At 43.3% G+C, this 15,040-nt stretch overlaps 3 protein-coding genes across 6 annotated transcripts in view; 1 reads left to right on the top strand and 2 right to left on the bottom strand.

The window, feature by feature from the left end:
- shc2 (SHC (Src homology 2 domain containing) transforming protein 2) overlaps positions 1-7,011 on the bottom strand; it is an 18,286-nt gene extending 11,275 nt beyond the window's left edge. Inside the window, exons 1-2 of one of the 4 annotated variants that reach the window (XM_012839472.3) lie at positions 6,873-7,011; positions 3,601-3,849 (exon numbers count right to left, since the gene is read on the bottom strand). In XM_012839472.3, coding sequence (XP_012694926.1) covers positions 3,601-3,795 — 195 coding nt within the window. In that variant the 5' untranslated portion in view covers positions 3,796-3,849; positions 6,873-7,011. Of the gene's footprint in view, positions 1-3,600; positions 4,491-5,104; positions 5,430-6,872 lie in introns of those variants that run through there. The other 3 variants (XM_031575392.2, XM_031575391.2, XM_031575390.2) reach the window with 3 other exon arrangements.
- Positions 7,012-9,563: 2,552 nt separating this feature from the next.
- cks2 (CDC28 protein kinase regulatory subunit 2) lies at positions 9,564-11,442 on the top strand. The gene is made up of 3 exons (XM_012839627.3): positions 9,564-9,753; positions 10,301-10,428; positions 10,868-11,442. The coding sequence occupies exons 1-3, from the start codon at positions 9,695-9,697 to the stop codon at positions 10,909-10,911; spliced, it is 231 nt and encodes a 76-aa protein (XP_012695081.1). The 5' UTR covers positions 9,564-9,694; the 3' UTR covers positions 10,912-11,442.
- A 3-nt stretch (positions 11,443-11,445) lies between these two features.
- odf3l2b (outer dense fiber of sperm tails 3-like 2b) lies at positions 11,446-14,658 on the bottom strand. The gene is made up of 4 exons (XM_012839513.3): positions 14,610-14,658; positions 13,703-13,813; positions 13,130-13,243; positions 11,446-12,284 (listed from the first exon to the last, which is right to left on the bottom strand). Exons 1-4 carry the CDS (start codon positions 14,656-14,658, stop codon positions 11,809-11,811), a joined length of 750 nt encoding a protein of 249 aa, XP_012694967.1. The 3' UTR covers positions 11,446-11,808.
- Positions 14,659-15,040: the final 382 nt, after the last annotated feature.

Here is a 15,040-nt window from a genome sequence, read left to right as displayed (position 1 = left end):
TGTGTGTGTGTGTGTGTGTGTGTGTGTGCACAAGTGTTAATTACTGGTTGAGACAGAGGAGGTGTGGGTGTGTGTCTCTGGGGCTCATGACCTCAGCTTTGTGATCATATTGTCTGGGCTCCACTCACAAAGTGCTCATGTGCTCACACACACACAGAAATATGCATTCACACACTCGCTACTGGCTCTGTCTCTCTCTCTCTTTCACTCACTCACTCACTCACTCACTCACTCACTCACTCACTCACTCACTCACTCACTCACTCACTCACTCACTCACTCACTCACTCACTCACTCACACACACACACACACACACACACACACACACACACACACACACACACACACACACACACACACACACACACACACACACACACACACACACACTGAAGGAATCAGAATTGAGGGTTCAGAGTTCATAATGATATACCATAGTCAATAATTCAATACATATTATATATCTAGTTATAACTGTTGCTGTTATTTGGACATTTCTGGGTGAATATACTTATGATGGTTTGACCTGAGTGAGGAGTGATAAGTGGTCTCAATCCCTTCCTCTTGGTCAAATCAAAGTGCCTTGATGTGTCCAAGGCCTCATTGAATAGAGGGTGACACCCCTTATACTCAGTACATTTAACTGCAATCTTTGAATGGATAATCGGATGAGTCTTAGGTGAAGCTTTGAGTGGAACTTCAGTCTCTGTTCTCACAATGGTGGCCACTCTTGTTCAAGATTAAACCTTTCCTGACTGATATCTAAGACTGGGTCTCCAGCCACACACACACACACACACACACACACACACACACACACACACACACACACACACACACACACACACACACACTAGAATCCCTTAACAAACCAAAATACATTTAACCACCCAGCCCTAACACCCACAAAATAAACACACCCCTTAGCACAGACACATGTGTGGTCACCCTCCGACTCCCTTCTCTCCCTGGGGAGTCCACCACACCCGCCTGCTCCTCACATTCTTCTCTCTTCCGGTACATTCTGTATCCACTGGTAGCTACTGGTGGGGTTCTCCATATGAAGAGCAGTACCATCACATCTTTAATCAGCACCTCCAGTATGCTCCTCTCAGACCGGCTGTGTTATGAGTCAAGCATGGCCAAACAAGCCTTTCTATGAGATCAGGAGACAGGGAAGGGTTCCATCTGAAAGATGGCCTACCCCCCTCCTCTCTCTCTCTCTCTCTTCCTTTCTCTATCTGTCTCTGTCTCTCTCTCTCTCTCTCTCTCTCAAAGCCTTCATTGTCATAGTGTCTCCTGAATGATAAATTACTGCTCCACGACACTGATCTCTCTCTCTCTCTCTCTCTCTCTCTCTCTCTCTCTCTCTCTCTCTCTCTCTCTCTCTCTCTCTCCCTTTCAGTCACTGTTGCCCTAGGGGCATGTACTTTACATTTTCATTCCTGAGGGAAAACATCTTTCCAAGAATATTACAGACTGCAGAAAAGTGAGTTATGTGAGTGTGTGTAGCTGTTTGGACAAACATCAGTTCAGTTGCTTACTATCTTGAGGTCAGGTCGAAAGAAAGTATGTTGAATTAGCAAACTAATCTAACCTATCTATCTGGGACACACACGTACATGCACACATATGCACACAAATGTACACAGAGAAGACATAGAGGCTCTTATTAAAGAGGACACTTCAGATCGTTATCTCATTTGCTTTGCTCGCTTTTACAAATCTCTCTTTCACACCTTCTCTGCCAGGACAACAAGGAAATACCACCCAAGAGAAACCCACTCACCACAGTAAACAACATGCATGCATTACTCTGCCATACCCTCTTGGTCTGCTAAATAACCTCCCAGTCTTTATTTAACACGCAGACAGAACCAATATGTATTTGCTTGTAAAAATATTCAGCATATACTGTATATATTTTTGCTCCTATGGCAAAAACAGAATAATAATGAATGGTATGTCATGGCACAGCATAAGGAAACATGCAGAGGTACTATGGGTAGCGCTATGGTTGTGATTAGTGGCCCGTTGTTGGTGCTGGTGGCTCTTGCCTCTTGCTTCCTGTTTGCCTCGCGTGCTCCACTCAGCCTGCTTCCTCCTCGCTACATGTGATACTAATGACAGTGATTACATTTAATTGAATATGGGGCTGAATGGTGACCATGTAATGCAGTTAGGAAGCGTGCTTCTTCAGCTCAAACTGGGGTTGCACAGGGAAGCATAAGGCTGTGTGTGTGTGTGTCTGTGTGTGTGTGTGTGTGTGTGTGTGTGTGTGTGTGTGTGTGTGTGTGTGTGTGTGTGTGTGTGTGTGTGTGTGTGTGTGTGTGTGTGTGTATGTATGTTTGGTAATGTGGGTGAGGTGGAGGTGGAGGTGAGTGTGTGTGTGTGTGTGTGTGTGTGTGTGTGTGTGTGTGTGTGTGTGTGTGTGTGTGTGTGTGTGTGTGTGTGTGTGTGTGTGTGTGTGCGTGTGTGTGTGTGTGTGTGTGTGCGTGTGCGTGTATGTGTGTTTGGCTGGGGTGGCTGCATGTGTGGAGAGATTTGTTGGGGAAGATCATTGACATTGACGTCAAGCAGTCTGCCACGACTGGTAACCCTTTAGGGTCCATAAACACAGAGCAGACATTTCAGCAACATGTGCAACTAAGAGTAAGGTTGACTGCAGCTACGTGTAGACTCACAGTACAATGCTACAGACACAGATCAGATGCAATGCTTAATTAACTGATCAGTGACCACCCTGGTGTAGTTTTTTTTCACATCTCATGTTTAATAATGCCAATATATGTATAAAATCATCATAATTGTATATTGTATATTGTATACACATCATTATTCAAAATAAGCATTAAATGCATTTACATTTAGCCTCAAGCATTATAATCATCGTTATATATTTACTGTAAACCAAACACACATTTATTTTGTAGACTAGATACCAGCACGTAGAGCCAATAAAAGAATGTTGAATACTGGTATCTGGTGAACAGTGGGTTGTAGTTCAGAGCTTTGAGTGTTATCCTTGTTGCATCAGGGTACCGGAGGGTGTTATTCATTGTTATTCAGCTATGTTTACGTCTCCACGCCCCACAGAATCTGCTTCCTATACAATAGCAATCTATCAGACCGTATGAATTATACATTCTTGCACTTTACTTAGACACAGCATGCTTGCTAGATCGGCAAGAAATTTCCAGGAGCAGTACTCGGAAGGAGGCACTTAGCACACTTATTGCTCCGTAAATGCCAGCATTGTTTTAGTGCAGAGTCTCGGACACAAGCTGAAATGCAAGGGAAAAGGTTTTGCCTAAGTGGCTTAAGAGACAAACAGCATTGCTTAGTGTTCAATGCTAGTCGTACGACCATGCCCTGTTTCTCATAGGAAGGTCCTGCCCATTTAAACAGCACCCTCAGCACTGCTGCAAGGCAGAAGGTAAACAATCTAAGATAAGGCATCCCTTCCTCATTCTGATATTCTCCTTTGTTTCATCCTGAACGGTCTACAGACAAATCTAAACCCTCATCCAACAATAAGATCAGGTGCAGTTTGAGTAAAAGCAATTAAAACAGACACACATAGGTGTGTGTGACTCACCCTGACAATGTAATTAGCCCCTGTGCTGGTGATCTTCTTGTCGGGGTGCAACCACCCCTGAGACGGCTTGTGGATTAAGCCGCCCTTCTGGCTGAGGTCCTCCCCACCTAGCCACATACCCTCCAGCCTTGCCCGTCGGCTCCCGGTCCTGGATCCGCTGGGACCCCCAGGGCTCCCCGAGGCCTCTGCACCCATGTTGGAACCCCTGGAGCTGGGGCTGCCAGAGGAGGCCCTATGCCTGCCCAGGGCCTGGAGGGAACAAGGGGTGACACAAACAGTGTCACAGGAGTTCAGGACGGCGGCCAGGCTTGCCACAGGGCCGAGGATGGCCGAAGTACCTCCGCCGCCAGCACCCCTACTTCCTCCCCCACCGCCACCCGATTCTGAGGCACCATCCCGGGCCGCGGCCCCCCTGCCTGAGTCCTTGCTGCCACCCGAGCTGGAGCTAGAGCTGGAGGGGCTGCGGCTGAGCAGCGAGTTGGAGAACTTCCACTGGGGCATCCTGGGGATGAGCATGCAGAAAGTGGTGGTGCCATCCTGCTCCCCGTCCAGGCAGGGCGAGTCAGCCAGCGCCTGGGCTGAGGAGGAGGAGGCAGAGGAGGCGGACGCTTCGTGAGCGCGGTCCAGGGGGGGCAGTGGGAGGCCAGTGGGGCCAAGAGACGGTACAACCGGAGTGGCCACCACTTTGCCACTCATGGCGATGCTCTGCATGAGGTCGTCGGAGGAGGTCACCGAGTCGTTGCGGAAGCGGCCATACTTTGGCTTATGTAGCATGCCCAGAGGAGCGAAGCGCTGCGGGGAGACGGATGGAGGGAGCGCTCACGGAGGAAAAAATTGAGGGAGGAGGAGGGAGGGGAGAGAAAGGGAGGGAACGGGGGAGGGAGGGGGAGGAGAGGTGTAATGGGAAGGAGTGAAAGAACAAGGAAGGGAAAAATGTCTCCTGCAAATAAAAAACAGCCTTTCCTGGAAGAGGATTCCTTTTCTCTGCTGAATGAGAGCTTTCCGGTCCTCGCCCCACTGCTCCGCACTCACTCACTCTTCCTCCCTCTCTGCTCCCTCTCTGCTCTCTGACAGCTGGACCACTCTCTTGGTTTGGCTCAATTGCCTGCTTGCCTACTCCCTCCCTCCTTCTTTCTCTCCCTTCCTCCCTCCCTGCCTCCTGCCCTCCCTCTCTCGCTGATGTCATTCTGTTATTGCTGCTGTATTAGCCCAGTGCAGCCCAGCTGCCCGTAGAGAGCATTAGTGAGCTCTCACATACAGACACGCTGACACTCACGTCACATCAGTAAAGAGTACCACAGATATGACCACCCATGAATACCAACATAGTCCACAGATGCATGGACATACACATCTCTGATGCACTGTATATATTAGCTGGTGCATAACATGCACAGATATTTTAGAAACATTACTGTAATAATTGAATTCCTTTACTGTCAGTTATCTCCACCAAGCCACAAGTAAAAGATGGCACATTTGCACGTGTGCAAAACAACTTTACCTGAAATGTTTTGTCTAAGAAGCTGTTCCATGACTCTGGGGAAAGAGAGAGAGAGAGAGAGCTCTCCATTGCTGCCGTGTGTGATCTCTGTAATGAAGGCTATGCAGAAAACAACGTCCTCTATACATGTTTGGCATGTCGCAAAAGAGAGAAAACCACTTCCAGTGGCCTCTGACGACAGCGAACTCCCAGTTACGCACACAGTGATCTCACAATGTGTGCACTGCATGCTCACAAATCAACAGGAAGCATTGGAGTCGCCTTCTTTTCTGTGTCACTGAGTGGGTGTTTGGCCTTCACGTGCATAGAACATGCTATCATGGCACAAATACCACACCAGAACAACTTCCCTAAATACACAACTCTCATTTCCATCTTAAAATAGGTCACATCCTTTGACTGGTCATCTAAATAGGTGACATTAAACCCTTTGATCTATTCCTATTTTTGACTAATACCCTCCATCTTCTTATCATATTTCATAATCTCAGTGGACATGCTGCCTGATATTTAGGTGCAACCTTTGTAATTAATCTGTATCTAACAGTTATTAAAAATGTTATCAAATTATTTTTCATTTGTGAAAAAAACTTGTAATTGTTATCAGCTGCTATTGATAAAAGAACAACATCCACAGCATCAAGATAATTGCTAGCAATGTGCTCATCTCAGAGAGAGGGAGTGCGGCTGTCTTTGTGTGTGGATATGGGCAATTTGGTCTTCAGTAATTATCTTTAAGGACAACACCACGAGGAGCTTCGCTGGCATGACAGCACTACTTAAGGAGAATTAAACCCAGAGGCGTAAAAAGCCCTGCCTGCTGCTTCTGGGCTCACGTCCCCCCATGGCTCCCCAGAGAGACATCACTATCTGCAGGAAGTCAGGCTGGGGGAGGTAGGAGGGCATTGCAGGGCAGATTGCTACAACAATCCCCCAACACACACGCGCACCAACACTTTCCCCTCCACCTCTCTATCCCTCACACAGCAGCAACAGTTCATTTTTATTAGACAGCTCAAAGTGGGTTAAGTAAGGATTTGCACGGCACACCTTTCCTAGATCCGGTGCACAGTATCTCTCTGCAGCACACAAAATGTAATTTCAGATGTGGAAACTCAGAATTAGGACACGAGTGATACAAGCTGTTGTGCAAACTCGTCTCTTTGGTATAGGGCAGAGGCTACATTTTTTTTAACTGTAAAATACAGGGCAGGAGAAAACCACATAGTTTTAATTTCCATCTTGTCAGTGTTTAATTTCCATCTTATAGGGTAAAAAAGTGAAACACAGAAAGAGTACATAAATGGTGCAAGTCAAACCAAATCTGCGTCGAGGCATCTGACGGTGGACAATTTGCTGTATGATCTGGGTCACATTGGCTAAAATTGGATGATGGCTCAAAATCAACCTGGGGACATTCTTCATAAAACCAGACTTTGAAGCACAAGACACACCACATTACATTACATTTCCTTGACTTCGACTCTACATTTCAGCATGCTGCTTTTCACCCTGAAGTGAACAGTATGCCAAAAACAAAACACATTCACTGAAAAGCAAATAAAATGTAATAGGCTTTTACATTACAATTATCTAGAGTTAAAGAGCAAATACTGTACTGAACAATTTTTTGCCTGAATATATGGAAATAAAAACTTGCTTTTGAGTTGAGACCAAGATAATTATTTCCCCCGAGTATGTGTGCAATACATGAAAAAACAAATACAGTAGATTTTTTTGCCAAATGGCAGAGTGCATAAAAACGTACCTAACTTAGAGGAAGCTGATAAGGCACGATGAGAGATGACATTCAAGTCCCAATATCAGATGGAATTTAAGGAGGCGCGTGATATGGGCTGCCAGAAGTTGCATCACCAACAGTCATTCATTCGAGTGAGTCATGGACTGGAAGAGTTTGCATGGTCCGCTGAAGAAAGGGTTACAGGTCAAAGTCAGGGCCACCAACACTTCTTATCCCTACATCCATGCAAACACACACACACACCTACACAAACACATACATACTCACACACACAAACTATACAAAAAATGCATGCTCGATTTGAAATATATACTCTATTTTGTTTCTCTCTCACACAAACACACCTCCAACAGTGCTGATAAGCCTATTACAATAAGATGAGCTCAAAAGTCACTGATATATTTATATTTTTGTCAACATATTTATGTCAACATTCATAATGTATTTGTTATAAAACACAAAACATGCTCTGAGGTTTCAGACAAGTTCATGTTAGGCCTGTCCCTGTTATTTGCTATATATGTGTTGCTTCTTATTTAGAAGTTATGTTTTAACTTTGTACCCTGTCTATAAAATCGATCTGTTTACCTATGCTACAAAATCCTTTCTGGTGCATGTGATGAATATTCATGCCAGGAAAAAGAAGTAGTTTTGGAGTTACTCAGTCACTTACCTGTTTTTTCCAGTGCGTCCGGCCCACAGGGTTTGACCATAATAACAAGCCATCACCATGCCACAAGGATTGTTTGCTGAGCCAACCAATGCCATTACAACAAGGAAAACACAAATAACCAGAGCACTCAGTGCAAATTCATGTCACTCATTTACAGGGAGCTTGGTCAATGGGGCTTGTTTTGAAATGTTCCCTGTGGTAAAATATCCCTCTGTTCGAACAAAAAGAAATTAGACATTTGCTTTTGAATCAATGCCAGTATCTATTAAGACTATGAACATTTACTGGAAAGTATTTTGTGATTGCCAAATATCAGTCATGTGCTAACAGCTTGTACTGGGTTGTTCACTGAAACTTAAATGTTGTCTTTTTTTGGTCGTATTTATGAGGCCTAGCTATAGTTGTCAAAATATAAAGGTCACCTTTGACAACAGGAAAAGATGTGGTCACGACGCTAGCGCTGGTGAAATGTCAAGCAAAGTAACACATTTAAATAACAAATTTAAATAAGTTGCACAATCAACCACAACACAGTAAACAACTTAGTCAGGTAAGCCATATACAGTGTTTGTTAGGTGAAAATTCACACGAAAGTTTACCTCGGACTCCAGAGTTGTGTATACGCATCTTTTTATTCAATATGCATTTCGGGCTCACTCATGTCTGGGCAGACGAGAGTGAAGCACGGGCCCACTCCTATCTTGGAGAATAAGAGTGAGAGCCCGGGCTCACTCCCAGACTGCAGCAGACGAGAGAGAAGCAAAGTCAAACCCATCACACAAGGTTTATATAGTTTGAAGTTAGCGTTTCTCTGACACCAAAGCCATATGTCAGCAGAGATAACCACATAGTGTTTCAGTACACAAAGGCATATAATTAATACACGCATACTTGATTATAGCCAGAGTTTCACATTTCTCTATCAGTGTTCATTTTTATTCATTTAAACTATGGAATGTATCTGCCTCTCTAATCTTGTATTTTGTGTTTATTCACTATATAGGTGGAGAAATACATTTAGAAGTCAGGTAAACCATATACAGTGTTGATTTGTATTAATTTAAACTGTATGGTGTGGTATGTTTATTCCCTATTTGGTGGATAAATAAGTTTAGAACTCTGGCTTTAACTTTAGAGTGAGTTTTCTTTGTAAATGCCAAACCTAACATGTACATTTTTAAATAATTTAGAGATTATATCTGAAGTTACAATTCCATTTTGAATAATATAAACATACTTCAAATCATGTTAAGGCGCTAGAAACAACAGGTGCCTTTTTTTATTGTCAAAAACAAAACTGCTTCTGGACCAAGGATAACGATATAATTCTGGAAAAGATCATGTTGAAAAGATAATGTTCCACATCTTCTCTTGTGCATTCTTTGGATTTTGATTATTTCTGTTGTCATTCTAATGCAAATATAGGCTATGATAAATAACCAAACAAAAAAGTTTTAACAAAAAAACCTGGACAATTCACAACCTAATTGCTGAAGTATAGGCTTTTCATTCTTACTAAATGGATATCACTAGTGCTTCAATTAAACTGTTGTATGATATAACAACGTGGGTTATGTGCAATATCAAATAAAAATCACAATATTGTCCCCGCGTCGACTCAGCTCCGCAACAAGATTCAGCACAGCGGCGAAGGCAACAGTTTTGGACCCTCTCCACTGAAAAACACCATGTTGCCTAATGCTCCGGAATGGGAATAAACCATACGGAAGGAATTCAAAGGAAAATTTGTCCGTGGCAACAGTAGAAAAACCAGAGCGTGGGAATAGACCAATAATACTCATACTTTTGCTCTCATTTCGTAGCAATAGTGCTAAAGTTGTAACTAACGTTCCGGTTCCGTAGTCGTAGTTGATGCCTTAAAATAAACGTATAGAAATAGACCTGCTCATTACGTATCTACACATTAAATTGACCCACATCACATGAGAACGTTCTAAACTGTTCAAGTGGGCGGTCCGTCAAATACGTACGTTTTCCTAAAACCAAGCCTGACCAATCAGGGTGCAGAGAGGGACCGTTTGAGTTTAAATCTTGTTCCAGGAAATTTATGTCAAATTGCGCCTACTGCTCGAGTTGTTGAGAAGGAGAAACGTTTTGATCTCGCCACAAAAGCTTATTATTTTGTGACAACGCTATGTCGAAAAATCAGATATATTACTCTGACAAGTACACAGATGAGGATCATGAGTACAGGTAAGTGAATGCTAGCTTTCTAGTATAATATTATTTAGAATAAGCGCTAGCTTAGTTGATACATAGCTAGCTAGCTAGCTAATTTAGCTGACGTTAGAGTCTAACATTAACGTATCTTAGCTCGCTGGATTTCAAATATATCATAGATTGTTTGCCCTGTTTTACTATATGGCACTGTTATCTGGTAAATGTGTTAGTTTCATAGCAGCACATTAGCAAACTAGCTATCTAACGTTTTCATTGACGTTAGGCATTCGATAAGTAAAGTTACGTTAACGTTAGGTAGGCAAATTGATGACTCACGTTAGTAAGTACGTTAGCCATTAATGTTAATTATGTTTGAGTAGGCCAGTCTAGCAGTGCACTTTTAAAGTCTTAAATTAGGTAGGTTAATGTGCCTAAAAGCCAACGTTAACATTAGCTACACACAAGCTACATCAGTTTGTTTACTAGCCAGCCATATGAGCCACTAAATTAACGTTAATCTTGGTTAAGTTATCTGAGGTCTAAACTTCCACCGATATTGACTAATTATTATGATGCACAGGCATGTTATGCTCCCGAAGCAACTGTCCAAGTTGGTGCCGCAGTCTCACCTGATGACCGAGGAGGAATGGAGGGGACTGGGAGTGCAGCAGAGCCAGGGCTGGATCCACTACATGATTCACAAGCCAGGTATGTCACAGATGGGTCAGTGCTGAAGACTACTGGGAAAATATGTTGGTAATAGCTAGAGATGTATTTGACAGGCATTTTCTGCCTCTATGAATTTAACGTTTGCTGGCCTGTTGTGTCTTAGAGATGTCAAAAGCTTGAACTGGCATATTTCTAGAACTGTCTTTAGTCGTCAGTTGATGCTGAGTGGCTGTTGAGGTTTGATCTCACTGTGCACCCAACTAAAGCTTTAACCTGTGATTATACGAACTTTTACATCTGGTGTGGGCTACATTCAACAGAATTTTTAAGACTAAAAAGTGCAGAAAGGTTAAAAGGTGCCTTCAGTCGAACAGTGTTTGTCGCAGACAATTTCCAGCACATTATAGTGTTCCTGGTATGTGTAACCATTCTATTAGGACTGGCCAAGTGACATTAATCTTACATTTCGTCTCTTAAGAACCACACATACTGCTCTTCCGAAGACCCCTCCCTAAGGAATGAGAAGGCCATCGGAAGGAAACCACCCCAGTGGAATGCACTGTCTCCGACGGGAACAAAGTGTGCTTTTCTCTGCTTGTGTTTTGGTTTGTACATAAAGCCCTCTGCTGATCTTTGGTGTAAACGTCCCCCCTCAGACCTTTGGATGTGTGATAGAGGCCACCTTCAGCTGAGTGCTGGGTGAAAGCGTGCAGCCCTCAGGCTGGTGGACAGAGATTGTGTGTGTTTTAGATCCAGCCACAAGAGCTCTGGGAAATCGAGGAAAGATGGAGTTTCTTTTTTGTGCGATAGATTGAGTGATCTCAGTTGTAAGCTAAGCTGCTATGTTGCTATTGAACTGAAGTGATTGCTGTACAACCTGAAGGTTCAGTGGTTTAATAATGTGTCGGGGGAAGAAAAGTGTGCAGGTCTGAAATTGTACATGGTCTTACTTTGTGTTTACATCCTCTATCTTATGTATTATAGTAGACCAGTGACTTTCTTGCTGTTGCTGACTTTGTTGTCACCTGGCAACAAAATAAATATTTTTCTGTAGATTGTGTTTGTGTTCATTATAATGATAGATTTTTTTATGCATTGTGAAATGCCCAAAATAAAAATGTATGAGGGATCAGAAATCACATAATGCTGCCTGCCTCAAAGGTAATTTAACTTCCATCATCTTTAATCGGTAATGACAATGCACAATGGAAACTGCAGAACCATCTTGAATCAAAAACAACAAATGCATTACTTGACATTATAGTATTCATGATAATGTCATGAGAATACCTCAGTCACAATTTGTGTTCTGAAAATGTCTGGCTCATATCATGTTTCATTTAAACTTTCCTGCACCATGTAAAGGGGTGGACCTGTTATGTGTTACACTCACTTTTCATCCAACATCAGAAAGAGATGTCAGTCCAATACATCCACCACCAGGGGAGTGACGAACTCAGAGTGGCGAATGCCTAGAGAGAAGGCAGGAGCCCTGGGCTTGTGGGCCGTCACCTTCTCTGGGTTATGACTTCCAGGGCCAGGCTTCTGCGTGGAGTCAGCCGGGAGGCCGTGGCGGCCCAGCATGGAGAAGGCTGGCTGCCTGGGCAGGTAGATGCTGGGGTCTGTGCTGTTGTACCGGCTGGGGCCAGGTGTCTTCGACAGGTCCTCTGATTGGCAGCGGCCAGAGATGGAGTAGCTGGCACTGGTAGGCTTAGTGAACACATGAGCGCCCATGACAGCTGGCAGAGTGTACTTATTTGGGGCTGGGACCATGTCGAGTGAACGGTAGAGAGTGCGTGCTCCTATTGTGTAGGAAGGGGGCCTTCGCTTGGTGCTGCTGGGAAGGGCTTTTTCTGGGCTGTACGCTCCTGGGCCTGGAGTCTGGAAAACCCCCACTGGAGAGAATTATTTGAAGTCACATTTTTTGGTCACGATACAAACACACATGCAAACATTTCAAACGTTTTGAGTTCTGTTTACTTTAAACCGGCTAAATTCCTGAATACTATTGCTTTTGCTTTAGTTAAAGATTCTGGACAACGATGATACATTTTGTAGAGAATCCCTTAAAATTTCATCATTTAAGAATGGTATATCAATGCAAATTCGTGTCAAAACAACTAGATTGAAATTAGTGGGGCAATGCTGCATGCTTTAAGATGCAGTCACTCCATGCTATGTTCTTACAGCAAAGTGGCAATCAGAGTGAAGGACAACAGATTTAGTTGACGGTTAACTGTAACCTTTGGAGAGGTCTCTCAATTCCAGTGCAGATCAGTTATAAACAGATGACATTAAGTATCTCTGTAAACACTGTCACATACAGCTGTATGTTTGTGCTGTATGTGTTTGTCATCTGCTTGCTGAGTGTTCTGCCATTGGCTGAATTGGCAGTCTATTTAAAATGACTTCAGAATGCCAGCAGCACTACTGTCAAATCGGATCACTGAAATATTCCCTGTACAGCCTTTTCTAATATTGTTAGCCTTACGTAATGTCTTCTTTTAAACTGAGCCTGAAGTACACCCAGAGTACCTGACTTCTTCAGTAAACAAGTTGTTAATTTTTGTTCCATGAAATGTTGTTTCATTAAGTGTGCTTAAATCATCAAGAGTGCCTAAATGTTTATAATTTCTGGAGGAAATCAGCATTGAGACATTCTTAGGGTCCATATATCTAAGCAAGAGTCAAACAGAGTGAATGAGATGAAACTGTTCATAATGACTGTCAGTAGGCTCACCAGTCTTTCTCATCCTGCCCAGCATAGAGTATGCAGGGGTGCCATCTCTCCCAAAGCGAGTGATCTTTGCATCGACAAAATACTGAGGCCCTGGGCTGGAGTCTATGCTGTAGACTGCCCAAGCAATCAGCATTATTACAGGGATACATAATTGTACAGGAGAAATAATTGTATACAGCCTACCAATACGACATAGCATGATAGAAACACAAATTAGACACAGCACTGCATGAGTTGTAGCGACCTCTGAAATAAAACTTCTTTAGTATGGCTGGAGTCTCCCTCTAGTGGGGTCTGTGCAACATTACATATTTTCTGGCCATATGCATGCATGTGTATCTTGTACATGAGACATGGTTAAAGAGGGGAGCTTATTTACCATGATTACATGTGTGAATGCAATGTTATGCTCAGAAATAGAAATATTTATACTATTAGACCAACTCTGCAGATGAGATTTTACTTGCCGCATGCATCCATACAAATTAAGCACTAGCTGTAGAAAACCGTACTGGATCCGCCATGACCCAATCAGTAGATGGATGCCAAAGCTGTCACTCATGTATAACTCACGGTTATCACTCATCTTGCTGTGGAAGGTAAACGCTGGGCTCATGGGCTTGGTTAAGTCATGACGCATGAATCCAATGGTGGGAGGGAGGGCATAGCGGGCAGGTCCTGGTCCTGACAAGAATATTTCAACACATGTCATCTTGATGGTTTTCTTTGCTGGTTTATTCTGTGCATTACACAATTACCTATAGTTAGATGGACATTGTTTTTTTTGTACACATTTCTTTTCAGAAAAGACATGATATTGTCTTTTTTTCTTTGATTCTGTATTGAACAGAGTTAGTCACTCAAGTTCAACTTAAGGAGATAATACACGGGACAAAGAGAATACAGAGGAATGTGTTTACATGTGTGATGGTGAGGGGTAAGGGTGGGGGGCAGGGGTGTATTTCACCATGTGCTTGGTGAAATGAGGAATGTGGGTGAATGAAGCAACTGACTTTCTGTCGGCACAGAGTGACTATGCCTGTGTGTACACAGTGATACTGCCTGGGGAATGCTATGACATCAGCATACAAGAAGTGCCTGTTCCAGAGCTACTGAGAACATTCTTTCTCACCAGTGAAAGCATGTTCCGGCAAGTCTGCAAGCATGCAACCTCTTCCCCTCTCGTTCCCTTTCTCTCTCTCTCCGTCTCCCACTCTACCTACGTGATGATACTCTTTTTTCTTGGAATCATTTTCTCTCTATTTTTCACCCTGATTTATCACACTGACCTTCTCAAAAGATTATTTAAAAAAAACTAAGAATGACAACCATGCAGAACATTGCAAGGACCACTTGCCAATGGAAACAGGATGACATTTTTTCATTCAAAGAAACAAAACATTTCAGCACTAAATCAAAAGCTGAAGATAAGAAGATAAGAAAACCCAACTCTATTCTGACCATATTTGGAGAAGCTCACCTTTTTCTCGCCCTGCTATGATGGGTCGTTTCTTCGTTGTTTCAGCCATGCTCGACACCGTGCGCCCGTGTGGAGACAGGGACTGTAACCCTAGGATCTGTAAAGACACACTCCACTCCACCACTATTTCCAATACCCAGCAAGAAACTCCAGTGATGACTGAAAGAGATCAAAGAAGTCCTACTGCCACAGGCTGATAAAAAGACATCCAAAACAATTGTGAGAAACCGCTTTATGTGCTTCTTCGAATGTGTCGAAAGTTAACCTGGAAAACGAGTCAATTAGTAAAGCAGGCTATAGGTAACCTAACAGGTACCACAGTGGTTTTCTGTGCCAGAAAGGGGTCCTCCAGGCTCACCGCATTGGTTCTGTCAGTCTCCACTGCATGTCTCCCTGCCATATGACATGTCTCTATGTCATCTGAGTGATGA

The sequence above is a fragment of the Clupea harengus genome, chromosome 10 (assembly GCF_900700415.2).
Source record: "Clupea harengus chromosome 10, Ch_v2.0.2, whole genome shotgun sequence".
In the NCBI taxonomy this organism is placed as follows: Eukaryota; Metazoa; Chordata; class Actinopteri; order Clupeiformes; family Clupeidae; genus Clupea; species Clupea harengus.
This window is presented reverse-complemented; position numbering and strand designations above follow the sequence as displayed.

Excerpts from the sequence above, each read along its gene's own strand:
- odf3l2b (XM_012839513.3), bottom strand. The coding sequence starts at position 14,658 with ATGGCTGAAACAACGAAGAAACGACCCATCATAGCAGGGCGAGAAAAA. Across the intron at positions 13,814-14,609 it reads CATAGCAGGGCGAGAAAAAG|GACCAGGACCTGCCCGCTAT; the intron begins GTGAGCTTCTCC and ends TATTCTTGTCAG. Across the intron at positions 13,244-13,702 it reads CAGCAAGATGAGTGATAACC|TCTACAGCATAGACTCCAGC; the intron begins GTGAGTTATACA and ends TTGCTTGGGCAG.
- cks2 (XM_012839627.3), top strand. The coding sequence starts at position 9,695 with ATGTCGAAAAATCAGATATATTACTCTGACAAGTACACAGATGAGGAT. Across the intron at positions 9,754-10,300 it reads GATGAGGATCATGAGTACAG|GCATGTTATGCTCCCGAAGC; the intron begins GTAAGTGAATGC and ends TATGATGCACAG. Across the intron at positions 10,429-10,867 it reads CTACATGATTCACAAGCCAG|AACCACACATACTGCTCTTC; the intron begins GTATGTCACAGA and ends TCGTCTCTTAAG.